This window comes from Penicillium citrinum (genome assembly GCF_028827155.1).
Source record: "Penicillium citrinum strain IBT 23319 chromosome Unknown utg000003l:1.0-4596430.0:1.0-4598250.0, whole genome shotgun sequence".
In the NCBI taxonomy this organism is placed as follows: domain Eukaryota; kingdom Fungi; phylum Ascomycota; class Eurotiomycetes; order Eurotiales; family Aspergillaceae; genus Penicillium; species Penicillium citrinum.
In genome coordinates, this window is record NW_026622688.1 from 1,800,531 (window position 1) to 1,826,668 (window position 26,138).

Genomic DNA, 26,138 nt, shown 5'->3' on the forward strand with positions numbered 1-26,138 from the left:
ATCTTTTGAGTTTCAGTGGGATCATATCTATTTACAGCACCTATTCGACCGCTGAGGACGAATTGTAGGAAGCGTAGGAACAGTGTTTCAGCCTATTGTTACAGTACCTGCTACTCATCTCTTCGAATTCTTTCATCTCAATCCATTCAATGATAGTCCATCATTTGCCATTAATTCAAACTGCTTGATCGATTGGATCAACTTCCATGTTCGTAAGAGCTCCTCGCTCTTAACTGCGGACCAAAATGATAAAATAACCAAGGTATTGGTGCCATTGCCAACGCCGCAAATCCCAAAAGGCTACTTGCCCATCCCACTCCAAGAGCCTCATACATCTGTGTGACGAAAAGTGGAAACGCAGCAGAAAGGGTATATCTAGACAGTGACGACGCACCACTAGCCGAAGCGCCGTATTTTGAGCCGTACACATCCAACATGTAGAAATTGCAAGGTACGTAGATCATTATACTGCCCAGAAGTGCAATTCCTTGGGCAAATATCGGGCATATCCAATGAACATCGGACCTAGCTGACCACCCAAACCAGAACAAAGCTACCGGTAACACAACGCTTCCGTACAACGCGGTATACAACTTCTGCTCCGGATTGAAGGTCTGTGAAGACTGTTCCCGATTCACTTTTCTGGCACGTAGAAGGAAGTCCATGCCTATGAGAACGAACGGAGCAACGACACAGCCGATGATAAGCCCCAGAAATGATAGTGACTGTGCATCCAGCGAGAATCCATACACGGCCTTAAACACCCAAGGGCTGGCCACGACAAACGTATAAAGAAGAGCAAATTGAAACCCCGTATATAGACAAAGAAATCCAACCAGAGGCTCAGTCGTGATCATATGCAGTGGTCTCACAATAGTCGATGTAATGAATCGGCGCAGTTGATGCATAGTAGTGGTATCTCCTCTACTGGCACTACCCTCAAAACACCTTTTTTTATCATACTCTCGCTGGACAATACTCGCCTTATAAGACTCTCGCAATAATAATGCCGGCGGATGAAAAGCCGCAGCGAAGATCAAAACCACCCACGAAGTCCATCTCCACCCCTTCCCCTCAACAGCAAAGCCACCAATCAATGGACCAATAGCACTTCCAATAAATGGGATAGAATAATATATCGCGAGCGGGACAACCCTTTGTCTGGGATCAGTAAAATCAGATATCGTCGCAGCAGCAACGGAAACGCCCGGTGCGGCAAACAAACCCGCCAAAAACCGGCATATAAAGAGGGAAGCAAGATTATTGGAAAGCCCAGCCCCTAGCATGAATATGTCAAAGAGTGGTAGAGTCAAGAGATAGACTAGTTTTCGACCGAATGTTTCTGAGAGTGGTGAGGAGATCATTGGTCCGAATGCGAGGCCGAGTGAGTATGCGGATAGAGGGAGGAGAGCGACGGTGGTAGAAACATTGAACTCTTCTTTGACCTGTTCATGGCCTGGAGCATATATCGAAGCACCGAGAGTTGTGGTGAATCCAATAGAGCATATTATAAGGGTTGAGATAGTTTTGCGGGTGATAGACCAATTTCGAGGGTTCTTTTTGTTGTTCTTGTTGTTCCAGTCGGTGCAGTCCATGGGGATAGATAAATGACTCTTGCTCATAATACCATGGAATCTCCGATCCTTTGCATAAAGATGAATTATTCTCTTACTTATAACTCGTATTTAACTTGGATTAGCTACATCTTCAAATTGATATATCAAGTTGAGGAATTGTGGGGGAGTAATTCGGCGTAGAACTCTAGCGGCCGAGGAGGCCTCGGCGCATCAAACCAGCCAACCACGAATTGCATTCACAGCCTTGGAGAGGCAGAAAATGGAATATTTGGCGGAATTCCAGCAATCCTGCTCGGTGGTTTGGGGATCGTCGGTGAATAATTCGAAGGTTTGGGATATCAAGTAGATCGATATGCGGTCTAAGTCCCTACTACTCGCAGTGCTTCACTAGATACTAGATTAGCTAGTCAAGTATAAATCCATTGACAGTAGATTACTGAGTATACTTCAACAGAACAATGATGATTTCAAGACTTATGAATAATGAACAACGAATTAATACAAAACAGGAATCAATCCGCTCTGTCCGATATGTCATCAATCCCGATATCGTTGCTGGAATGATCTTCTGAGAGACTTATGCTTTGCTTTCGTTTGATTGGCGGCGATCTCCGACAAAAATATCAGATTCTGACGAGATGCTCGACAAGGCACCAACCAAAGGGGACTTATAATGATGCCCTAATTCTTCCACTGCGGTGAAACGTATGTCCTGTGGTATGAACCGTCCAGGTGTTCTCCAGCAGATTTAATCGTCGTCCGTAAGGGTGGCCGCAGCAAGATGTTTGGTACCGATGGTCTTTCAAAGTGACCAAGACTTTCTTAGAGCCCTCACTTGAAAGCAGAAGTAGAGATACCGCGCGACAGGTCTAATACATGATTGGCGACTATGAATCTATTGCGCAGTCCCTGGAATGGATGGCTATGGGTCTTGTTGTCATTTAACTCTGAAAAGGTGACAAGGTTCTTCAGATTTAGAGAACTATACCTGAGATTCAACTCGATCTGAATTTTAATCTATGAGACTGGTTATGAGCATAGACACTTGGACTCTAGGGAAACACAGCAAAGGAAATTCAAGCAGGAGAAATGTTCGAGGGGATACGATGGGGGTACTAAACTACTAACGATAACTACAACCATGCCAGTATACAATTATAACACTGCGAAAAGATTCAGGCATTGTCATTTTCATGTTCAATTGAGATAAGCTAATAAAAAAACACACATCACATAGTATATCACAAGACTCCCTCCAGCCTGATAGCACCGCAACCAAGCCAGAAGAAGAGAAGTCGAAGGTGGGAAAGAGGTTACAAAGTACAAGGTTTACAACGCTACCAATCAACTTGGTATCCATGCAGTATCACGCAAAATCAACGAACAATAGAAACCATAGTTCGGAAAAAGAAGTCATTCCGCCGAAGGCACGAAAATGAAATGCAGTGCAGGAAGACATTTCAACCCGCTCAGAAACCTGGAGGTCTCGAACTGGCCATTTCTCCGTACCGACCACGGCCCTTCGTGGTATCATAGGCGTTCAAGACACGCATCTGGGCACCATCGTCTGCTTGGGAGAACGCATAGCCACGTTGCTTGCGCATACGCTGCACTTGACGAACCTTTCGAATGGCCTTTTGAAATTGTTCCATTCGTGGCCTGTAATCCTGCACGTTGAACTTCTGAATTTCCTGCACATGGTGGTAATGCTGGGGGTAGTACATGCGCTTGGCATATTTCCAGGCATAGTCACGCATAAGACAGATACACGGGAGGATAATGGCCATGAGGTAGAATTGGGGGAGTTTGAAGAGAACGGGGACGGTTCCGTAGTACTCTTGGGAGAATCCAATGGCAGGAGCAGCGTAACCGTAGGCTGGGATGAAAACCAGCCAAAGGAACATGGATCCGGGAATGGCGATGAAGGTGTATTTGGTCCAGATGTTAGAGATGAGAGCAGCTTTTCCTAGCACGGTGGCGAGAACTGCAGTGTAGAGTGCCTCACCCCATACCCAGTGACCAGCAACCTTTCCATCGGCCATGGGCATGTCCCAGAAGAAAATGAGCTCTGAGACAATGTAAAGAAGTAGCGAGTGGAAGAAACCATTCAGGATCCAGGCCCAGAAACTGTGTTTTCGGAAGAATAGACCTTTCTGGCCTTGTTGGTACAGTTGGGGGTAGCGGTCGAGCAGACGCGCAGAGATGTACTGGTCGAAAATTCCCATAGCGAAAGGAGGCAAGACGGTAAACAGGACGTTGTACAACGATAAAGTCCATGATTCGTAAATTACCTCTCCAGAAAAGGCGTTCTGGAAAGAGTACTAAGGGGGAAAGGAGTCAGTCGCCGGAACGGAAAAAGGAAAAGAGGAATTAACTTACCCAAAATTGAGTCATATACAGCGTGATGTTCTTATAGAACGAATACAGAATCACTCGACTAATGCGAGAGTAACTCCATGCACCGTGCACCAGAAGGAGTTTGCGAAGGAAACGGAATTGAGCAATTGCCACATCGGCAGAGCGAGCAGCCTGTAGACCTTCCATACCACTGATGCCAACTCCAACATGCGCGGCTTGAATCATGGAAACATCGTTTGCACCATCACCAATTGCAAGAAGCAACGACTTCAGATGGCGCTTGACAAGCTTAACAACCAAAGCCTTTTGGAGTGGAGAAACACGACAACAAACCACAGCCTTACACATCACGGCAAGATCCAGGAACAATTTCTCCATGTTTTTCTCCAGAGCGAAAGTCAAGGATTTCCCGTCAATGACCAAAGCAAGGGCTTCGATGTCACCTGCGCTGGCTTGGCTCTTGACAGCCTCAAGTTTCTTCTGAAGATTGTCCCGGGTGGCCTCCGCTGACTCCTCGTTGACAATGAGGAGGGTCATATCCTCGGAGATAAGTTTACAAGACATACCAATGTTAATGGCTGTTTCTTGTCGGTCACCAGTCAGAACCCAAATCTTGATACCAGCCGTCTGCAAAGTATGAATAGTATCAGGGACACCGTCCTGCAGTCGATCCTCAATGGCAGTCGCACCAAGCAGGTGGAAATCCTTTTCAATCAACTCTGCGGCTTTGTCAAGCTCGTCGGCACGGTTACCACTGACAGTGGTACTGGCCGTCTCGAAAATCTTGTGCCACTGTTGGAACTCATCCTCCGGAATTTCACGCATAGCCAAACACAAAGTTCGCAGACCTTCTGAGGCATACTCTTCCAGATGTTGGAGAGTAGTTTCCACAATTGGATTGTTAGGGTAAAGGCGTTCAAGGATAACGGTATCGGCACCCTTGCAGTAAATGCGAATCTTGCCGTCTGGGCAGCGGAAGATAGTTGACATACGCTTACGGGTAGAGTTGAACTCACACACCGCCAACAACTCATACTCGTGATCTTGGCCATCGTCAGTTGTGAAGATAACGGATCTGGGTTTACGGTTGGTGAAACGGTATCCAAGCGAAGCAGCTCCATCGACTAAAGCGCCCTCATCGGGAGAAGCAGCCTGGTATTTGATGTCCTCAGGGTTGTTTCCTGTGCGCTCGGGAATGACAGTGTGGCAAGTAGCCAAAAGAGTGAGAAATTGCTTGATGAGTTCCTGGCTCGGGTGTGATTTCATATTCTGGCGAAGTGTTTTGAAATCATAGATACCGTATTCGCCATCTTCCTCTCCAGCAGCTCGGCGGTCTTCTGCGATGTCATCTCCGTATTGAATACCACCAATAGTGCACTGCTTGAACTCCATCTGATTGCAAGTCAAAGTACCCGTCTTGTCAGAGAAGATATATTCAATCTGACCAAGTTCTTCGACCAAAGAAGAAGTTCTGCAGGTCGCAGGAGTGTCGGTTTTGTCGTGATAGATGTCCAAATCGGAGTTGATGAGGTAAGCCTGGAAATATTTGACGATCTCGATGGTGACGAATAGAGAAATAGGAACCAAATTGGAGTACAATACCCAGTACGTGAAGATGTCCATGAAGAACTGCTTCACAGTATTGGTCGAGCCATAGTCGAGGTACCTGAGCTCGTCGGCTTTGGTCTTGCGAATCACAAGATCACCAACGGAACTGATGACACTCAGAGCGATAAGAATGCTCACTAGCATGAGAATCTGAATGTTCACCATACGCTCCACAGCGGTTCGCTTGATAGGAGTAGCCGTCGCATTTCGCATCAATTTGGTTTCGTGGCCTGTGAAAACCACGATACCATGAATCCAGGGAGTGTTTCGCAAGGTAGCTCCTCGCAGCATCAACTGATCCGGGGCCAAGGGCAATTCTTTCTCGCCACCTCCAGCGTGCATAGTCAAAGTAGCCTCGTAAGTATACAGACTGCTGTTGGGCTGTTCGGATCGAACGCGTCCGCTCAGACGACTCAGATCGCTTGGACTAACAAGGTGAGCTGTTTCAGGGATGGCTTGCTTGATCTTCAAATTCGTCTCTCCGTCCAAATTTGCAGTTTCAATATAGCAAAGACCTTCAGGTTCGGATGATGCCAAGAGAACTAGATCTGCGGGGAACGGCTCTTCTGACTCGACGCGAACCACATCTCCGACCTTGACATCTACCCATTTTGTAGGTTGGAACGAAGATCCTCGAAGAACTTGTGTTTTCGAATAGTTCAAGCCTTTGTCCGACATGCGACGCTTGTAGTCTTCCACGGATTCCTTGATGGCTGATACTAACAACACGATAGCCAGCGGTACAACAGTCGTAAATTTATTCGTTGGAGAAACGTTGGGGATTTGTTGCAGAACGGCCGTAAACAAGAAGAATAAATTGGCGTATTTGGAGAATTGTTCAAAGAGGAATTTGGGAATGAAGGTGATGAAGTTGTATTTGGCGGTCGAAACGTGGTTATTGACGAATTTATGGGAGGCATTGGCAGGAGGGTTGTTGATATGAATGAGACGGGGGCCCATCGTCGAGGGATCGGCCTTGCGACGCCCAAAGATGGACTTCAGATCGGATGCCTGGAACTTCTTTTTGGATTTGGGAGCAGCTGCTCGGTCAGAAGAACTGTCGACGGTTGCCCTCCTAGCCCCAGCCTCTGTCAGAGGTAAGTCCATTTCCGAGTACTCATTGCCCATGCCAAACATGTATTTGGCTTTTCCCATCAAACCACCTCCCAAGCCCAGAATGCTATTTCGCTCGTTCGCTTTCCGTACATGCTGCGCGCTAGATGTTCGATCGTCGTCCGGGTCGAGATCGTAATATCCGGAATGGCCATCTTCAAACTCATCAAAGGAATAGCGCTGGTAATTCGCGAGACCGGATGTTTGTGAATAGGTGCGACTCATACCGGCGTCGGAATACGGATCGTGAAGGAAGACGCCGGCATCGCCATGTGTAGCACCTGCGGGGCCATGATATTGAGCCCCGACACGCTGCGCGGGATTGCCAACAAAGTTGTCGTAGGATACGGAAGGGCGCGGCTGCGCATGGGGTTCGTCAGAGTCGTCGATGTTGTATTGCCGCAACAGGTGATCATCGTTCACTGGTGGGGGTTGACCGGAGTTGTAGATAGGCGTTGAGCCCGAATCTAACAATAAATCATCATCGTGGCCAGCTGGATGCGACCCAGGGGGGCCTACCGCTGGCCATGGTGCCGCGGGGGAAGCTGACAGCCTCGCTAGGAGTAGTGATGATGCCCCTGAGGCATTGATCGAAAGCAGGGCGAAATCAAGGGCGACGCGCGAAACTCGGTCTACAAGGAGGGGTCGCCGAGAAAATAAGTATTTCGAAAGGTCACTCAAAGAAATGTTCGACCAGTGAGGATCACAGAAGAGGGAGAGAAAAAAAGTGGAAGAGGTTGAGGTGGCTTAGCGCGGATTGAAGGCAGACGTCGTCAAGTGTTGATCGACGGCCCGCTTTTTCGGAGGAGGCGGTAAGTCGCATTACAGAGGAAATAAGGATGAATAAATATACAAATAGTAAAAATATATATATAATAAAATAGATTGTAAGTATCCAAAATAACCATGTAGAGCAGTACGGCGGTTATTCTGAGCAATTAAAGCATTATAGTAGACTTACTTTAGTGCTTGGGCAGTTGTGAAACGCGGAGAGATCCTAGAATAGCAGCATTCTTTGTGCTGCGGTCCGAGATATATTGCACTAGCGGCGATGGGGACATCACACATCTGCTATGCATACTATGCAAGTATAGTCCACTATACGGGTATACACAGTATACTATTTACTGCACCACTATTAGTAGTGTATAGGTAGAAAAAAGCCATAACGAGGAAATATTAAAGGATAACTACTAGTTCATACTGGAATTATGTGCAAACTTGAATTACACTATGCGATTGGTTGAATCATCTTGAATGCGCAGAACTCCAGGCCCAGGATCATAAATATTCTAGTCATACATGCAGTAACGTCAATCACCGGTCATTTTCGGCACGAGACAGGTCTGCCATGCCCTTCTTGGCCCGTTGCGCTAGGTCCGTCTGCATCACCTTCTCCATCTGGGCATTGATATCCTTAACCTTCTCCAAGGCCACGGTGGACTTGGTAACCATCTCCATAGCATCCACGGGGGAACCAGAGAATTTTGACATAAAGCAGACATCACCTCCATTGTTGATGCCAATCACGATTTCTCCCTCTGACGCTTGTTCTTCCTTGCGTGTTGCATCCAGAATAATGATAGTACCGTCATTATATGAGTTGAATGTGATTGAGAGTGGTTTATGTGTGATATTCAGTGCCACGGGGACTCGCTCCTCCACTCCGTAGACAACAACTTGACCATCCCTTACTACAGCATCCGGCCGGCGGAAATGCTGGAGTCCGGTCATAATCGCGATACAAGCCGCATCGGTCAAATTACCGTCGTAGTCAAGCACATGTACATCGGCACGGATACTCCAGCAGCTCACACCTTTCAGAATGCAGAGCGACTCGGTGTCGAGAGCATTGGAACGGCGAACGACGCTGTCAAGAACGTGGGTGACGTAGGCTTCCAGGTCACTGGAACTATGAATCACGAACAACAGATTAGCTCAATCTGTTCAAAAAGAAACTCGTGCTGGACAAGTGATCGATATAAAACTTACCGGCCATTCTCCCAGGCTGGTGAGCCCATCGCAGATAACTCTAGATTGATCTGGAAAAGACCATCAAAGGGACGGTCCTCACGAGGCTTCGTCACCTCTGCAGAGATACGAACAATGAGACTAGAGGAACACCAGTAAGTCAGCAATTCTAAGTAAGCTTTAAAAAATAGTCATTGGGTTCACAAACCTGGTCTTGCCAAGCTGCAGCTTCACATGTCCATATTCATCACCGAATGTGATATTCAGTGGGCGGAATTGATCAGCCCCACGACCATCAAGACGCACATCTTCACGAAGTGCTTCAAGAATGAAATCGCGCTCTGCGATTGAGAGGGGGGGCTTCTTTCGACATGATGCGAACAAAGCCAGTTGGAGCGACGTGGGGAGCCTCTCTGCTTTTTTTGGGCCATTTTGCCGTGGCTGGCCGCATTTTCATCGCGGAGATTCGCCAATCGGCGAGCGAGATTTACTTGGCGGTGAAGTTGGATTTGATCGAGTCGGGGAGAGAGAGTCAAGCTGGGAATATCTTCAACATCTCACCTTTTTTCTTCTTCTTATATTTTACACCCCTCCAGTCACTCAAAATGACTACCGGTAGGTGAAATTTCTCAATAGTATTATCAGATTAGGCTTCCGTTGCTGACTTCTCCCAGCCCATAGGCCTACCTTCGATCCGGTACGACCTTCATTGATATCGACCAATCTACACCTAGGACATATTGCTGATTGATGTAGGCACAAGGAAAAGAGGCTCTCCGTGGTCCGGCCTATCACCAACGGCTTCTCCCTGCGCACACTCACCTCAAAGTTCGGTACGTTGATACTGGTAGTGAACGATGGGCCGTGGTGAGCTACACAGCAAATCGCTAATTCTGGTCACCAGGCAACCCGGACAAGGTGGTGATGCCGATAATGAAGTTCGCGACCTTCGTGCAGAGCTTCTGAAGGCCGAGGCTGCGCACTTTGCCAAGAAGAATGGTGTCCCCGTCGACGAGGTTACCCCGACCGAGCCCAGCGCCCCAAAGCGGCAACTCGAACCAACACTCGCGAATGCAGATGCAGAGGGTGGTGAGACGGAAGAGGATCCGGAAGCTAAACGGAGGCGGATTTTAGAAGAGTCGCGCGATATTGATGCAGACTCAGATGGATCAGAGGAGGATAGCAGTGACGAGGAAAGCGATTCCGAAGATGAAGCCGCGGATTTGATGCGCGAGCTAGAAAAGATCAAAAAGGAGCGGGCGGCACAGAAAGAGAAAGAGGTATGCCTGTCATCCATCGATCCGATCGAGATCTTTTTGAGAGTATACGCTTAGTCGATACATAGGAACAAGAACGCGCCGCCGAGGAGCAAGAGCAGCGCGAGGTCGATATTGCCCGCGGTAACCCCCTGCTGAACTCTCAGGATTTCGACATGAAGCGTCGCTGGGATGACGATGTTGTTTTCAAGAACCAGGCCCGTGGTTCTGAGAAGAAGGATGGCCAGGAATTTGTTAACGTAGGGTCTCCGTCACACGAAGTTTGCGGTTGTCGTGCTAACGTGAACGTTTCAGGATCTGCTACGTTCCGACTTTCACAAGAGATTCATGGTATGTTCAACCATCCACATTGAAATGCCTACTTGTATAGTATAGGTTTAGCTAACTTTATAATAGTCTAAATACGTTCGATAAAAAAGCGCGCGAAAGCACTATCATATTCATATCATGCGGGAGAATTATGGGCAATTCTCTGTTTGGAATACCCTAGGCGTACAATAGGAATCTTAATTTTAGGCATCTGCACTGGACCTTGAATATATTATAGTATAGAGCATCTGTATTTCTAGCAGAGTAAAAGCACCACATACTAGTTCAGTAGTAACTGATGGTTCATCCTCCATGCCTGCGTATCCTCCCTTCTCACTTCACCGCCCCACACTGCTCACACCGCCCTGTCTTATCAAGATGAACTGCCGCGACTCAAAGACCGACCAGGATTGTCCTGATCATTCTGATCCTCTATCTGAAGTAGTTGAGCTATCTGAGCAGCCCGAGATGGACTCCCAGGTGACTCCAAAAGCGCTACATAGTGAGTATATCATTCGATGGCCTGCTCATTATTCACTCGACTTACCCACGATCCAGCGCGCATAAACACCGACATCTCGCAATTGCTGCAACGATTCGAGAACATCATGGCGACTGCAACTGTACGAACCCGTACTTTGGAAAAATTACCAGTGACGGAGAAAGCTATACTAATGCTCGTTTATCAAGGCTCAAAATACCACACATACCTCAACGGCCGTTGAAACATATCAACTGGATGTGGAATCCACAGCTCTAGTGAGTTCACCCCACCACCTCTATCTTTTTAACGAACGCAGCTGAACCATCCCACCTCAGGTCCGAGCTGCAGAAGACATTCTATCTCTTACACGGACCATGAAAGAGATGTGGCTCTTTGGTAAGCTGGACACCATTGGTGAAGATGAGCGTGATAAAGAGCGTCGTGAGAAGCTCGAGAAGGATGTTGCCGCTGTCCAGAAGGCCATTGAAGATGGTGGCTTGGCGAAGTTGGCTCCTTTCAACCAGGCGAGCAATAAAGAGGGCTAGAAAGCGAATTAGTTTCTAGTTTTCTGGCTGAATTTGCATCGGGATATGGCGTTCATGGGATGGGCATTAGTGGGGTAAAACCTCAGGCGTGTTGCGTGGAATAATTCGTCCATTAGTTATTTTGTTGTCTAACTTTCAAAACATCAACATGGAATCAATCTCTATCATATTGATTAATTCCAAGTAAAAGTTCTCGTAGAAGAAGGATTGTGCGGCATATTTGATACTATCATTCGCGTTCTCGCGCTTGTGGTAGTCATATACATTCCTCCATGTAGATTAAGGAACCCCCGTGGGCAACTCGAATGGATGGTCATTCATGAATAAAAGAATTAACTAATATTCAAATACATCACGGCAACTGCCAGTGGTCTCATGAGAATCAGGCTGCGGGTCTCTATACGTCTGACCAAGAGCGACAAGTCGTACTTAGTTCCTGTCCGCGGCGAAACTGTGGGTCTGACAGATACGAACTATAGGTAACTTACTAGTAGAATATGAGATACTCGCTCCAGATGAGCATCTCTAGTAACCTTGTGTAGGAATTATTGGTGCCCAGTAATACTAGATGGAAGTGCACTTTGCCATGAGACAACCCTGGAGATGCTACAAGTACTATCCTACTCAACAGATTGCAAGTCAGCGTGAAATTATAGATATTTAACAAAAACAAACGTGCTCTCCGTAACATACCGGTGCTAGTACTATCATTGTTCAAAATCCACTAACAATTGACCCTCGTCATAGCCTCGACAACCCTATCTCAAAGACTTCTCCATGGACCCACTACTTACTCGCGGCAAGTAACAAGACAAATCAATCAGAATAGTATGTCATGATAGGAGCAACAATGAGACAAATATAATATGAGCTAATTGGTATTCTCAGGAGGCAGAATGATAAGAAGATAAACTTTCTTCTTCTCTTTATTCCCGGTGTCCCGCGTCGAGACCGTCGGTCCGCAGCGGGATATCGCCATACATCGTCTTGATACCTATGCCTTTGAGATTGCCGACAAAGCAACTGAGATTCAGCCTGAAAGTATAAAAGCCGAATTAGAAATAAGAGTCTCTACCCACGTAGAAGCTTGAGTTGCCGAAATTGAGTCAGAGAATTCCATGGAAACCAGGCTTGGGTCAGACAATACATGCTCGAAGAAGATACCCACCCCCGCTGGCAAGAGACACGGACTTACGATTGATATCAATGGGCCCGCCAGAGAGATAGCATATACCGCGGTACCTTATCATGAACCTACAGGTTCTCTCAGGTCTTGCTGTCATGACTGGCAATGGGTATCTGGGGCCCCGAATTCCCCACTCCGCGGATTTGCCCGCGGCCTAAATCTGGGGACGTTTTCTAAGATTTCGAATATTTATATCTGGGGTCCGGGGTAAGTTGGAAATGAGGACACGGTATACTGAAACTTTGAATCATTCACAATGGTCGTATCTGGTACGGGGACAAAGACCCCGAAAGACGATGATGTCGAACTGGGCGGTGATGGATCAATGGTGCGTTGGATCATTATCAACCAGGAAGAAGGATAATCGGCGAGCGATTCTGACATTCCACAGAAAAAACAGCACAAATCATGGCCCGACATTGCTGACGCTGAGTCGTCGGAGACAACCGTTGACGGTAATGTCCAGCGTGAGCTCAAAGCTCGACATGTCACCTTCATCGCTCTCGGAGGAAATCTGGGAACCGGACTATTCCTCGGAATTGGACATGCTTTGCGAGTAGGAGGTCCATTATCACTGTTCCTGGGATATTTAACTGCCAGTATAGCCGGGTTCATGATGATGATGGCCCTTGGTGAAATGGCAGCATGGCTTCCTGTCCCAGGGGCAATTCCTCAATTCTGCGCCTGATATGTGGATGAGGCGTTGGGTTTTGCAGTGGGATGGAACACATGGTTTACAGCAGTTATCACTCTCTGCGCCGAGATCTCGGCTGCTTGCAGTATACTCCAGTTCTGGTCTGGAGCAGAAGACATCAATGTTGCTGTATGGATCGTCGTGCTTATTGTGTTCTTCCTGGTCCTGAATATCCTGGCCGTTCACACATTCGGCGAATTTGAATTTATTTGCGCCGTGATCAAACTTTGTGGCATCATTGGATTGTTGATCCTAGCTCTTTGCATTGACCTGGGAGGTGTATCGGGCCAGCCTCGGCTGGGCTTCCACTATTGGAAAACGGCTGGTATCATGAAGGAGTATATCGCCACCGGTGCAGAAGGTCGTTTTCTTGGCTACTTTTATACGTTGATCAATGCTCAATTTGCGATCAATGGCTGCGAAACTGTTGTCGTTGCCGCGGGAGAAGCCGAGAATCCTCGTCGAAACATCCCCCGGGCGATTAAACGTGTTTTTTGGAGACTTCTCTTCTTTTATGTCTGTGCTGCACTGGCACTCAGCATGATTTGCCCTAGTGGTAGCCCGAATTTGATGGGTGGTGATAGGACTGCACAGTCCCCTTGGGTAATTGCTGTCAATATAGCAGGTATCAAAGCCTTGCCGTCGGTTATTAACGGTTTAATACTTGTGTCCGCTGTTTCATCTGGGAATTCCTATGTCTTTATGGGAACCCGATATCTCTATGTGTTAGCACAGAATGAACAGGCTCCCAGAATCTTCTTGCGCTGTACTAAGCAAGGAATCCCCATATGGTGTCTTTTGGTTACCATGTCGATATCTTTCATATCCTTTATGTCAGTTGGATCCGACTCGAGCACGGCATTCCAGTGGTTCCAAAACTTGGCCACGGTAGCAACTGTGTAAGTTCTAGAAAAACGATATTCGACAAGCATTGGAAGAGGAAAAAAGCTAATGGATTGGTTCAGATACACATGGGGCTCTATCTGCATTGCTTATCTTAGATTCCGTGCCGCCACAAAAGCACAACATGTGGATAAAGCATCTATACCTTTTTCTTTCCCACTTCAACCATATTCAACCTATTACACTCTGGGCTATCTTTGCGGCATTGCATTATTCAATGGATTTGATTATATAGCTGGTGGATGGAGTACCCCTGGGTTCATTACATCCTACATAGGCTTCCCGCTTTTCTTCGGATTCGTTCTATTCTGGAAAGTTTTCAAGAAAACATCATGGATTCGATCTGAAGATGCAGACTTATTCAGTGGGAAAGCCGAACTTGATACCGTCGAATGGCCTCAGAAAAAACCAAGAAATGTCATAGAAGCAATGTGGTTTCGTTTCATTTGATATGTACCGAGCTCTCGGTTAGCATGCCTGGTATTCTGTGGCGATCATTATGTTATTGACAACCACGTGTACATAAGTTGTGAATATCCCACACTGCATTGTAGGCATTTGCAGCTTTTTACTACTAAGACAATTGTAAAAGCAGTTGCATTGTCAAACTAAAAGATCCAGAGTCATGTATACGTCTGGGACCAGAAAGTCAACCATGAGCGTTGAAACGCAATGCTCTATGGCCAACGCAAGGTAGATTCTTGTACTACTTTGTACCTCTTTCAGAAGTCTTCCAAGAGTCTAAGATGGATAGTTATCTCGGGATTATTTTTCCCATCGTACTTCCATCTCCATGTCCCGGGTGCCGTAGCATCAGGTATACTCATAGTGTATTTACTTGTATACAATCACTTTAATATAGCCAGGGCCCTCTGTTCAATCTTATCGTCGGCTAACTCACGGGCACCAATTCATTCAGTGCAAAATCATCCAATCTACTAGATATTTCGTCCTCAAAGTATTATTCAAAATAAACCAACAGTATCTCTTGGAACAATGCGCGGCCAATTCTTATCTGCCTCGTATTGATAATCATTTCATTGTCGACCAACGGGTTTCTCGGGCATTTCTTGTCCACGCCTTCTCAATGAAACTAAACCGCTTAAGGGCAAACTTGCGCCCGGTGGATCTCAACAACCTCGAAAACTGTCAAAATTCAAGTCGGCGATCAGACATACAACAGCCAATACTAGAATTGATAATCACATCGCCTAGGTAGCTGCGGTTGACCTCGGATTTTCTGTAAATTTTTCCATCCAGTAGCGGCATTACGTATTTCCATCATTTGGGAATAGGGAGTGATAGAAGTTTTCTTTCCCGCATGTTCCATTAGTGGTAAAACTTGAGTGGATGTCTATAGCGAGACTGCGCTGTTGCAAACGGATATTGGCATCTTATCGTGAATTTTAGCTACCGGAGGCCCTTGTACATAAAATTGAACGGGGACTTTAGTACAAGCTGTCCCTATCGGCGGGGATATTTGGAGAAGGTTGAGATCCACCCGGCGCAACTTTTACCAAATCGGGTCAGGCCCTTGCGGGGACGGAGAATATAAAAGGATTCTAAGAATGCCACTGCTTCTACCTGCCTGATTTACATCTTCACCATATTCCGAATTTGCTTTTTATCATGGCAAGCCTACATCCATTTGACCCAATCACTCCTGGGGAGATTCAATTGGCTGTGCGCATCCTTGAATCAGCTTTCCCTGGTGTCAAGTTACGCTACAAGCGGATTGACCTTCAGGAACCTTATAAACACGAGGTGATCCCTTACCTTGAGGCCGAAAGACAGGGAAAGCCTCGACCAGCGAAACCAGCACGTTTATTATTTGCTTTGTTCCACCGATTGGACAATGGATCTTTCTACAAGGCTCTGATAAATGCCAACACAAAAGCTATTCTATCTGCCAAAGAACTTCCCAAGGATGTCCAGGGCCCTGCTGATGTGGACGAGATGATTGAGATGGAACATACCTGCCTCAATCATCCACAAGTGAAGGCAGAAATTGAAAAATTGAAACTGCCCCAGGGTATGACAGTGTGCATGGATCCCTGGATCTATGGTACAGACGACATCAACGAATCCCGACGATTGACTCAGTGCTACATGTATGTTGTGTCGACTGATCACCCGCAACATAATCAATACTCCCTCCCTTTGAAATTCTCGCCCGTTTTTGACGGTATTACGCGCGAACTCGTGCGTATGGATTATCTGCCAGACGGTGCCGACAGTCAAACTTCGCAGACTCAGCCTTGGAAGCCAGTCAAGGCTATTCAATATGCGCACGATTTGCTAGATGAACCAGTCCGCACAGACTTGAAGCCATATATTGTGCAGCAACCTGAGGGTGCTTCGTTCACGGTTATTGGCAATGCAGTGTCATGGCAGAAATGGCGATTCCGTGTAGGCTTCAACAATCGCGAGGGGCTAGTGTTGCACAATCTGACTTACGATGGTCGTAACACATTCTATCGTCTGTCATTCTCAGAGATGACAGTTCCCTACGGTGGTAAGTCTTGCCTCTTTTTTTCTGACATCTTTTCTATTCAGTTAGCTGATTCGGGTACAAATAGACCCCCGAGCACCCTACCACCGCAAGCAAGCTTTTGATGTTGGCGATGTTGGTTTTGGTATCACAGCTAATCAGCTTGCCCTGGGCTGCGATTGTCTTGGTCACATCAAATATTTTGATGGATACCGGACTGATGCACAAGGTACCCCTGTCCATCTTCAAAATGTTATCTGTATGCACGAGCAAGATGCCGGTTTGCAGCACAAGCACACCAACTACCGCACAGGAGCAGCCACTGTAGTCCGCAACCGCCAGCTTGTGGTGCAGATGATTTGCACTGTCGCCAACTATGAGTATATATTCGCCTTCATTCTTGACCAAGCAGCCAACATTGAGCTGGAGGTTCGTGCGACTGGCATTCTATCAACAGTACCATTTGACAACGAGAACGGACAAACAGTTCCATGGGGAACAAACGTTGGACCTGGCGTGATGGCCCCATTCCATCAGCACATGTTCTCCTTGCGCATTGATCCTGCCTTGGACGGTTACAAAAACACAGTATACTATGAAGACAGTGTTCCGATGCCCGTGGATGATAACAATCCCTATGGTGTCGGATATACCACTGAACAGAATGTTATTCGCAATAGTGGTAGTGCCTCGACAAGTGTGGAGAAGCACCGTGTCTTCAAGATTCGCAATGACCACATCATCAACCCGATCACTCACCACCCTATCGCATATAAGCTGCAAACATCGCCCAGTCAAATGATATTGACCAACCCCAAGTCCTTTGGCTTGAAGCGGGCACAATTTGCTACTCGTCCAATCTGGGTCACGAAGTACCAAGACGACGAGTTGTTCGCTGCGGGCGAATTCACCAACCAAAGCAAGGAATCACAAGGCGTGGAGAAGTGGGCTGCTCGCAATGATACTGTGGAAGATGAGGACCTGGTCCTTTGGCACAGTAAGTGATCTCCCTTCCAAGTGGATATTCTCGGTTACTGACCACTTTTTATAGCATTCGGTCTTACACACAACCCTCGCATCGAGGACTTCCCAGTTATGCCGATGGAACGTGTCAGCGTCATGCTAAAGCCCGATGGTTTCTTCACGAAGAACCCGGCATTGGACGTTCCGCAATCCTCACAGTCTTTCAACAGATCTACCCAGCACCCCGAGCCCTCTTGCTGCTCTGGACCGCAGGATCGAAGCCAGCTGAAGCTGTAGAGGTGATAGTATCATGCCTACTAGTAACCATGACGAGAAGATTGAATGAGATAGCACAAACAGGTCATTAATATGATCTCATGAATACAAATCAAACATTTTACATTTGGAACCAATGTTTCAAATCAACATAGTAGCGACTCTCCCTCTAAATTTCAATGCAACCTTTGAAAAATGACGCTCCTGCTGTAAGAACTGATACTCCCCTCTTCGCCTGTGTACGCCCTGACTATTAAACCAGATGTGAGATACGTGCAGACCTGATGACCTATTCGGAACTCATTCACGTTGGCATCGATAACCTCGACGATTCCGGCGCCGTCAGAGCCGGGAATGACTCCGGGTCGGAATTGAGGTAGTTCGGGTTCACCCTGTGGTCATCAGCCGGTGTTCTCAGAGAGGCAAGGGAGGCCCGTGGAGCTTTGCTAGCATCACATACCCTGGTAATTACTGTCGCGATAGTTAAGACAGGCTGCATGGATCTTCACCCATACTTGGTGATCCCTGATTTCTGGAACGGGGGTCTCTCCCACTAGCTGGAGGCTTTAGATGCCATCTCAACCAGACAGAGTTCAGGTAGGAGACCGTTTGGGTGCCATTGTGGATTAATTAGGTGAAATTAGAATTGAGCAGACCAGTTTACTGATGGGATGAAGAAGAATTATCGATCAGCAATTGTTTGAAACCCAATACCGGATTTATCTCCATATAAAATGGTGAATTAGATGCTTAGAGATAGAAATATAGTGCATTGAAGTTGCCAGAAACCATTGCTGAAGAAACTAATGAGAGGCGAACTTGATCGGGATGAATAATTGTATGAATCATTCGACCGGATATGAAGACATTCGCGAGTCAGTTGGTCCACAAGAAACAGTGAAGATAGGGTCAAGTCTTGAATCAGAAAGACTCAATGAACTCAAGAACACTAAGATTTTCTTGAGAACAGCCTGAATTCTCAAGCAGTTTTCTCTCCGCTGATCTTCTCAATCCACTCATCCGCATTGAAAACATCCATCTTTCTCCCAAAAACCTTGTCAATCAAAACACGATGAACCTCCTCATCCCGGTCAAGACATAGATCACGTAAGACAGTGAGCTTAAAGTCTAGATCCTGCGCTTGTCGAATCGTCGAGAGAATCGCACCACTCGTTGCAATCCCTGCAATAACAAGGTGATCTGTCTTTGAACTCCGGAGAATCATATCTAGTTCTGTCCCCATAAAAGCCGAGACTCGACGCTTCATGATTACTGGTTCGTGTCGCAGGGGTGCGACTGTCGGATGGACCTGCACATCTTTGCTGCCCTCCTGAAACTTGCCTGTCGAGATGATTCCGGAAAATGAAGCGTTCAAAGTATGACACTCTGGATAATACGGTCGAAATCCAGTCACGACATGAATGATGTTGATGTTTTCTTGGCGAGCAGCTGAAATAGCCGCGGCTAGGCGTTTTAGGTATGGGTCCGTGATGGACTTGTCGAAGATGTCGACAATTGCATTTTGAATATCGAGGACGAGAAGAGTTGTATTTCCCATTTTGACCGAGTAAATTGGATGTGTATTATGAGAGACGAGATGAAATAAAAGGTGACTGAGCAATAGAAAATAAAAATAAAAATAAAGAATAGGATGGAATGAGGAAAAGTGCTGAGGGATGCCGGTTCCGCGAGAGACGATCCCGAGACCGGGAAGACCGGTATTGCAGTTGCACGACATCGAAACAGACAAATATCTACTCGTGGACAATCACAATGACTATCAAGGGAATGATACAAAGTCTATAGAAATAGGGTATATCGGTTAAAGTGGCCCATTACCCATCTATCCCATTCGAGTTAATAGTATCGGCGCTAGCATAACTTAAATGCTGCTATACTTTGAACAAAGTACAACGGACCCAGGACTATCAACGATCCTTCAACTCCCTTTTAGCTACTAGCTATAGTTCTTGATACATAATAATTTGCCTATATCCTGGTCCACTCGTGTATCTCAATATCTCGATGTGGTCGTTGAATTTGCCGATTACTTCGTATCTTGTCTGTCCTAGATGAACTGACAGTAGCTTCGCCGAAACTATGTTGAACATCAGCCTTTTCAAATAAGTGGATATCCTGTAGATTCACAACTTAAATCGATTTTAACAATTCGGAAAGATAAGACAAAGCAAAAAAGAGAATCAACCAGGATGAACCATGGCTGTATACTCCTCGATTACATAACAAACCTTGCCGCCAGGTCGACGACTTCAACACTTTCAATGCTGTCCTTCTCACACTGGAATAACCTCACAGATCATGGCCAAATCCCTCAAGGCCCCCATTTAATATCATATTATTATACTTTGATGCTTCAACAATAAATATTGACCGCCATCCACCATGGCGCAGGCGCTAGTACATCTCACCCACGGCAAACGCGGTATGCTTCCTCTAATCGACCGCCGGTAATCACCCCACTAATCCACTAGCCATAGAATATCTCAACAAAGTCGCCAGTTTGAATGGCCGGGTCTTCGATACCGATCCCGTCGTAACGTACATGCTCCTAGACATGTCACAGGAAGAACGACTCACCTATCTTCCAACCTACTGGTCCACCCTCGTCCGCTCCGCTCTAATGAACGATGCACTTATCACCGAAGCCGACGGTTGGAAAGCTGCATCGGTGATCATTCCCCCGGGGAAAGCCATCGATAACGTTTGGACCCTACTGTATGCGGGTTTCTTGTGTGTTCTATGGAGAATCGGTCTCTCTGGTTTCAAGGTGGGTCTGTCCCAGCTTAAAAATCAAAGCTCCACCAACCACTAATATGTATATTGACAGCGACTTTGGAGTGAGTTCTCCGGTATGACGGATAATGCCAAAAGAAAAGGTCTACATGGTCAAAAGGAATACTACTACATCTTCAGCATCGGTACTGAGCATGAACATCGTGGGAAGGGTGAGTTAAAGAGAAGTTTTTAGGTCTACCGTTGCTTTTTTTTTTATGTATGATTGAGGCTAAATTTATGCTTTTGAAGGTCTTGCAAGGCAGATCATTCAATATCATCAGAAGATCGCTCGTGCTGAAAATCTTCCCATCTGGCTCGAGGCAACAAGTCCAAGCTCGCGCCATTTATACCTCTCCGTGGGATTCCAAGAGGTTGAAGAAATCGTTCTGGGAAAAGGTCAGGTTAATGAAGATGCTACTGTTCAATCTGGTGGGGTTGGAGTCCCCCTTTGGGCAATGGTGTGGTGGCCAGAGTCATCGCAGTATGCTTCAAATCTTTAACACATTGTTTTTTTTTCATTGATTTCTGTATTATTATACTCTTACTATTATCCCATTCCTACTACCCCTACTTACCACTGCTTACTGCTCCTATTGGATTTGACGATAGTAAATATGCGAAGAAACCAAATTCATAATAGATGTGGCGACTGGAGCAGGTCAAAAGATAGACACTAGTTCTCCTAATAGACGATGGACTTTGCGAAGTTAGGATGCAAGGGACTCCGTCTTCTCATTTAGTCAACCCTAACCACATGCAGCAGTACTTCCTATCTTCACGGGGGTAATCCAATTTCACCGAAACAAAGCAGAAGGAAAAATGAAAAATAGGATATCAACGAAAATAAAAAATTAAAAAAAAAAAAGAAATCAGGAGATCACTTCCAGCTTCTGTTCAGAACGGCTCTTCTCGGCTTGAATCCAAAATGCCACCAACATGACGCTAGTACACTATAGTAAATACCGAAAGCAGCCATTCGGATTACAAACCCCGATGGATAATCTCAATATCTCTGGAGTGACCCTAGGAACTTTCTAGTAGCATCAAACCCCTTAGCTGCCACTGTAGAGGTCCAAGACGAGTCTTTAACCTGCTGAAAATATATGCTCTGTATGACCGTCATACAGCTTCCAAGTTGTTGTCATATATAATCATCACCATTAGTTAATCTCGAATTGGATGAACTCACGATCAAAGTCCATAATCTATCACCTGACACAGTAGAAATAGTCTATCGTGTAACGATCACCTAGGTCAGTGTCCTTTCTATACAGAGTACCACTCAATCCGCTCATAATGTAGACAACAACATTGACCAAGATAACATGCCATACTACCACACCACCACTCCCAGCGCAGTCCACACAGCAATACAAGACAGAAGTAATCGTAATAATAGGTCTCTGCACGGACTCATATGGCATGTCTTCCAAAAAACCACAAATGACAAACCGCCAACAAACACATCATCTAATTTGCACATGAAATGGTCAGATCAGGCTCGGCCTAGAACGCCCAACCCAAGACACCATCGTCAGATGTGAATCCTTCGTCCGTGCAGAGAAAGAAAATGAAAGGATAGAAGCGAAGACAAGAGCAGATAGAATGGACTCTGGGGCATTTCGTCCGATGAACTAAGACTTGGGACTTAGCCGGTGTATCCGGCTCGGGCATAATTGAGTCAATTCCCCCACGTATGTAGAATATCACTCCACTCCTCATCCATGACTGCCCCAGATATAAACGGGGTATCCCCTGTACATACTATGTACATACCAAGCCAGCAGCCATCCGAATCCACCAGCCATCAGCCATCCATCAATCACAAGAGCAATGCACATCTGCCAGACCAAACTCGGTGGGGAAAAGTGTCGATCGTCCCACCAGAAACCAACGCGGTGATTTCTCGGCCGGCCGAACTACAAAACTGCATCCCCACTTGCAAACCAGAGCAGACCAAAGCAGAGAAAAGAAAAAGACTAAAACATGGATGTGCGAATGAAATCATCCGGATGACTCCGGCTAATCTCCCATTTCGGGCTGAAATTCGGGGATTGCGACGCGGAATGAACACTAGCACCCGTGGGAAATTTGTAGTTCTGTTCTGTCCCCCCCTGCGTTGTGGAATATAAGAGATTTGAGTGTGCCGGGTTTCCGCGTTGCGCGAACTCTCTTCTCTTTTCTCCTCTTTTCTCCTTCTTCTTCTTTTTCTTTTCTGTGATATCCCATGCTATGTTTGAAACTATTGAGGTCGAGATTGGTGATATCATGGGTTATTCAGTCGGAACTGTGCTGAATCCTGTTTGAGATGAATTTGATCTTTTCTTTTCGATTTGTCTTCATCCCTTGAAAAAAAAAAAGCCAAAAAAAAGAGGGGGGGGAGAAAAAGAAAAGAGAAGAGAAACACATTGACGAATTATGTTGATGATCCATTGACGGTATAGGTATGTATAGATCCTGGCCGCAAAAAGCAGCTCATCCTCCACTTAAAACAACTGGTGGCTGGGTATACGAACAAGAAGATAGAAAGAGAAAAAAAAAAAAAAAGAAAAGAAAAGAAAAGAGACAGGTCTCCCAGGTACACAAATTGCAGATACGCCAAATAACCCCTTGAACAAAAAAGACCTTCCGAAATAATACAAAAACGCCGTCGATTCCATGCAATGCGATGTCATAAATAAATTCCAACCTTTATACAGCCGGACTTTGACCATTCATACTGGGAAAGAGCATAACATCCGAAACCCGACCAAGAATATTCCGCATCCCCCAATCTTCAACCGGGAGTGTGGAATTCGTGCCCGATGCCAGACTCGTCGGAATTTCAGGTGTCGTATCCATCGACAGCGGGGATCGCAATACCATCGGCGAGAATGTCTGTCCAGGGGCTGGTGCCGACGGCGAGACTTTACGCGAACGGAACGAGTCACGGATCTCTCGCAACGCACGAAGGGAGGAGGAGAGGTGCTTTGCCGAGTCGGTACGGCTATTGTGAGTGGCATCACCGTCCGCATAGACGTGATCTGCCAGGACTCTCTCGAGTCGATCAATCAATTGCCAAGTCTGCGAACTGTCGTCGTTGGCGACTAGTAAGAAGGCGGATGCAATAGATCGCTGGAGACTAATCCAAGAGCGGGAGCAGTGCGAATTGATTTCGTGCAGTTCTACGAAGGCATCGACCGTGTCGATGAGACTTGCGATACAATCTTCGCGGATTATTTCGCGACGGTGTTCGTCCATGTGGGCGTGTGGATCGAGTGAGATTCGACACATAACCGACAGCAGATACGACGAATGCAGGCGCAATTCTGTTCGTTCGATATGTTCCACAAGGGAGTGACATTGATCCTTATAGCGAAGATGAGGAGTAGCTTCGGCAAGCATTCGTTGAATACGTTGTTTGCAATCGCGAATCTCGTGATATCGAGGTTGCGAGGTTTCCGGATTCATTCGTGAACGGAGGATCTCTAGTGAAAGTGATACCACGCGACAAAGAGTTTCGAAATATGTTCGGTGGCCAGGCATGGATTTACGATCGAATGGTATCTCGGGTTGGCTGACCATGGTGATAGAGGGTCGATCATAGGCGAGTGAAAAGTGACTATTCTGGAAAGCCATTGTCCACCTGCTAACGTTAGCATTCTGAAAAATAGCTCGTGAAAAGAGAGAAGAGAAAAAAAAAAAGTGAAAGACCCTACCAAACTCGTCGCCGAATTGTCTGCTCCTCAGGCGAGAACCCCGTGGATTCGACATGAAGACCAAGAACAAGACACATGCGCTCCGTCATACCTAGACAATGGATTAGTTGGGCTTGATACGAAGGTGAGGGGATTGAAACATACCTAGCAAAGTATATGATGCACCAGCGTTCATGTTATATGACAGAACATTGCTAATAATGAGAAGAATCTGAATGACTTCTACCGTGGGTTGCGAAACATAATTCAACATCCGGAGACATTGATATGCACAAGAGACTAGGCAAATATGGTCAGTATGGTCTTTTTCACCGGCACAATTGCATATCTTGCTTCGTGACTTGGTGGCTTCTCTCACGCACCATATACCCACGAGGTTAACTCGCGCTCGCGCTCGGTGATATCCGACAACTGACAACCGGATGCAAGCACCGCAAAAAGCAAGCTCAAGAAAGGCAAATCCATTCCAAATGGTTTGACTAACCCATTGGCATCCGGTTTATACACGCCGCCCACTCGACGTCGATTATCAAGTAAGCAGCTTGCCTTGTACTCCAGATCATCTAAATCCGGTAACACCGGGTACAACACGGCGCCAATTTCCCTATAAAAGCCCAAGAATCTGAAACAAAATGAGAAGAAGAAAAAAAAGTCAGCCATGCAATTTACACACAAATATCTTGCACAACCTGCGCGGGTCGTGTCTACAATCCATGAACACAAAACATACCGTCGACACTGTTCATCATCGGGAAGCACTGCACACACGCCCGCAATATTGAAAGTATAAGGGTCAGATGACCACAGATCTACAAAAGGGTATGCTGCGGATTCATTTTCCAAGGCTAAATCAGCCAATAGATCCTCCTGAGGCAGCGCCTGCGCCATATCCTTAGAGTGCTTCGATTTATCCAAAATATCGACCAAAGCCGACCGAGATCCCAGATGGACAGCGCCCGTTCGGGACGAATTCGATCCATACACCCCCTCGGATTGACTGGAGCGTTTGCGTTCCATCGTTTCTGGTGGGGGATCGACAGCGCGGCGGCGACGGGAGGAATGAGATTGGAAGATCGAATGGAGACTCCCGATGATCTGCTCCATCGCGACCATTTTATTATTGATGTCATCCCATTCGCCCTGGGAAATATCGATCAACTCCGGTAAGTCTGGATCATCGCTGGCCTGAGATGGCCGATCGGTGACGGAGGAGACATCGGTCAGATCGTGGGGTTGTGATGGTGGTGGTGGTGCTGATGAATAGGTAGGTGTGAAGGCGGGCGAGACAAAGCTGGAATGTAGCGGGGTGGAAGAAGCTGTAAGGGAGGAAGAAATGGGTAATCTGTTGGATTGTGGACGACCGTAGGAACAGGTGAAGTTTCGTTTAACGCAATTGGAGCAAGGAACATTGCGATCGCAGCGGACTTTGCTGGCTCGGCACGGTAGACAGGTCTTGCACTCGCGCGGTCGGCGGCGAATGGGGTATGTTGGCATTTTCCGGGGAAGAGACTTTTGGATTGTAGCTGGAGTGTAGCTGGTGATTGGGGAGGAGAGAAAGAAGAGCGAGAGTTGGTAGAGATTTTTCCAAATTAATCAAGTCCTTGGCTGAACGGACGAAGTGGAGAGTGCAGGGGAGAGACGGAGGACGGCATAGAAAGCTCTTGTAGGAGATTCCAAGGACAGATGGGGCAATGGTGGGTATCGCGGAGCTGCAGCCGATGCGGTCCGGGGGAGATGGAGAGGAAGAGTGGCAGAGAAGGTGAATGGGAGGGAAGAAAAATAGTGGAGAAATGCACAGAAGAAGAGGAAGAAAAGAAAAGAGAGCAGCAAATAGGAATTGAGAGGGTGAAGGGAGTTGGGAAGAAGCGAAGAGAGAAGAGAAGATGAGA

At 46.6% G+C, this 26,138-nt stretch overlaps 10 protein-coding genes across 10 annotated transcripts; 5 read left to right on the plus strand and 5 right to left on the minus strand.

The window, feature by feature from the left end:
• Positions 1-197: 197 nt before the first annotated feature.
• N7469_003883 (MFS transporter) lies at positions 198-1,595 on the minus strand (the record flags this gene model as incomplete). The annotated part of the gene is made up of 1 exon (XM_056642803.1): positions 198-1,595. The coding sequence occupies one exon, from the start codon at positions 1,593-1,595 to the stop codon at positions 198-200; it is 1,398 nt and encodes a 465-aa protein (XP_056502215.1).
• A 1,451-nt stretch (positions 1,596-3,046) lies between these two features.
• Positions 3,047-7,286, minus strand: N7469_003884 (aminophospholipid-translocating P4-type ATPase DRS2; the record flags this gene model as incomplete). Its single annotated transcript, XM_056642804.1, has 2 exons — positions 3,047-3,898; positions 3,957-7,286. Coding segments are annotated over 2 exons (4,182 nt in total), but the record flags the coding sequence as incomplete, so codon positions are not given.
• A 687-nt stretch (positions 7,287-7,973) lies between these two features.
• On the minus strand, positions 7,974-9,058 carry N7469_003885 (exosome non-catalytic core subunit RRP45; the record flags this gene model as incomplete). The annotated part of the gene is made up of 4 exons (XM_056642805.1): positions 7,974-8,568; positions 8,649-8,768; positions 8,836-8,968; positions 9,028-9,058. 4 exons carry the CDS (start codon positions 9,056-9,058, stop codon positions 7,974-7,976), a joined length of 879 nt encoding a protein of 292 aa, XP_056502217.1.
• Positions 9,059-9,232: 174 nt separating this feature from the next.
• On the plus strand, positions 9,233-10,318 carry N7469_003886 (spliceosome-associated CWC15 family protein; the record flags this gene model as incomplete). Its single annotated transcript, XM_056642806.1, has 7 exons — positions 9,233-9,242; positions 9,302-9,324; positions 9,384-9,460; positions 9,532-9,907; positions 9,973-10,143; positions 10,199-10,234; positions 10,301-10,318. The coding sequence occupies 7 exons, from the start codon at positions 9,233-9,235 to the stop codon at positions 10,316-10,318; spliced, it is 711 nt and encodes a 236-aa protein (XP_056502218.1).
• A 273-nt stretch (positions 10,319-10,591) lies between these two features.
• N7469_003887 (RNA polymerase II mediator complex head subunit MED22) lies at positions 10,592-11,242 on the plus strand (the record flags this gene model as incomplete). Its single annotated transcript, XM_056642807.1, has 4 exons — positions 10,592-10,715; positions 10,772-10,836; positions 10,904-10,972; positions 11,033-11,242. The coding sequence occupies 4 exons, from the start codon at positions 10,592-10,594 to the stop codon at positions 11,240-11,242; spliced, it is 468 nt and encodes a 155-aa protein (XP_056502219.1).
• A 1,442-nt stretch (positions 11,243-12,684) lies between these two features.
• N7469_003888 (amino acid permease/ SLC12A domain-containing protein) lies at positions 12,685-14,025 on the plus strand (the record flags this gene model as incomplete). Its single annotated transcript, XM_056642808.1, has 3 exons — positions 12,685-12,756; positions 12,820-12,991; positions 13,169-14,025. The coding sequence occupies 3 exons, from the start codon at positions 12,685-12,687 to the stop codon at positions 14,023-14,025; spliced, it is 1,101 nt and encodes a 366-aa protein (XP_056502220.1).
• A 1,629-nt stretch (positions 14,026-15,654) lies between these two features.
• N7469_003889 (Copper amine oxidase N2-terminal) lies at positions 15,655-17,776 on the plus strand (the record flags this gene model as incomplete). Its single annotated transcript, XM_056642809.1, has 3 exons — positions 15,655-16,540; positions 16,605-17,513; positions 17,568-17,776. The coding sequence occupies 3 exons, from the start codon at positions 15,655-15,657 to the stop codon at positions 17,774-17,776; spliced, it is 2,004 nt and encodes a 667-aa protein (XP_056502221.1).
• Positions 17,777-18,734: 958 nt separating this feature from the next.
• On the minus strand, positions 18,735-19,313 carry N7469_003890 (cysteine hydrolase family protein; the record flags this gene model as incomplete). Its single annotated transcript, XM_056642810.1, has 1 exon — positions 18,735-19,313. The coding sequence occupies one exon, from the start codon at positions 19,311-19,313 to the stop codon at positions 18,735-18,737; it is 579 nt and encodes a 192-aa protein (XP_056502222.1).
• An 845-nt stretch (positions 19,314-20,158) lies between these two features.
• N7469_003891 (GNAT family N-acetyltransferase) lies at positions 20,159-21,051 on the plus strand (the record flags this gene model as incomplete). Its single annotated transcript, XM_056642811.1, has 4 exons — positions 20,159-20,198; positions 20,254-20,543; positions 20,604-20,721; positions 20,801-21,051. 4 exons carry the CDS (start codon positions 20,159-20,161, stop codon positions 21,049-21,051), a joined length of 699 nt encoding a protein of 232 aa, XP_056502223.1.
• A 2,191-nt stretch (positions 21,052-23,242) lies between these two features.
• N7469_003892 (uncharacterized protein) lies at positions 23,243-25,743 on the minus strand (the record flags this gene model as incomplete). The annotated part of the gene is made up of 5 exons (XM_056642812.1): positions 23,243-24,176; positions 24,250-24,340; positions 24,394-24,528; positions 24,612-24,871; positions 24,980-25,743. 5 exons carry the CDS (start codon positions 25,741-25,743, stop codon positions 23,243-23,245), a joined length of 2,184 nt encoding a protein of 727 aa, XP_056502224.1.
• Positions 25,744-26,138: the final 395 nt, after the last annotated feature.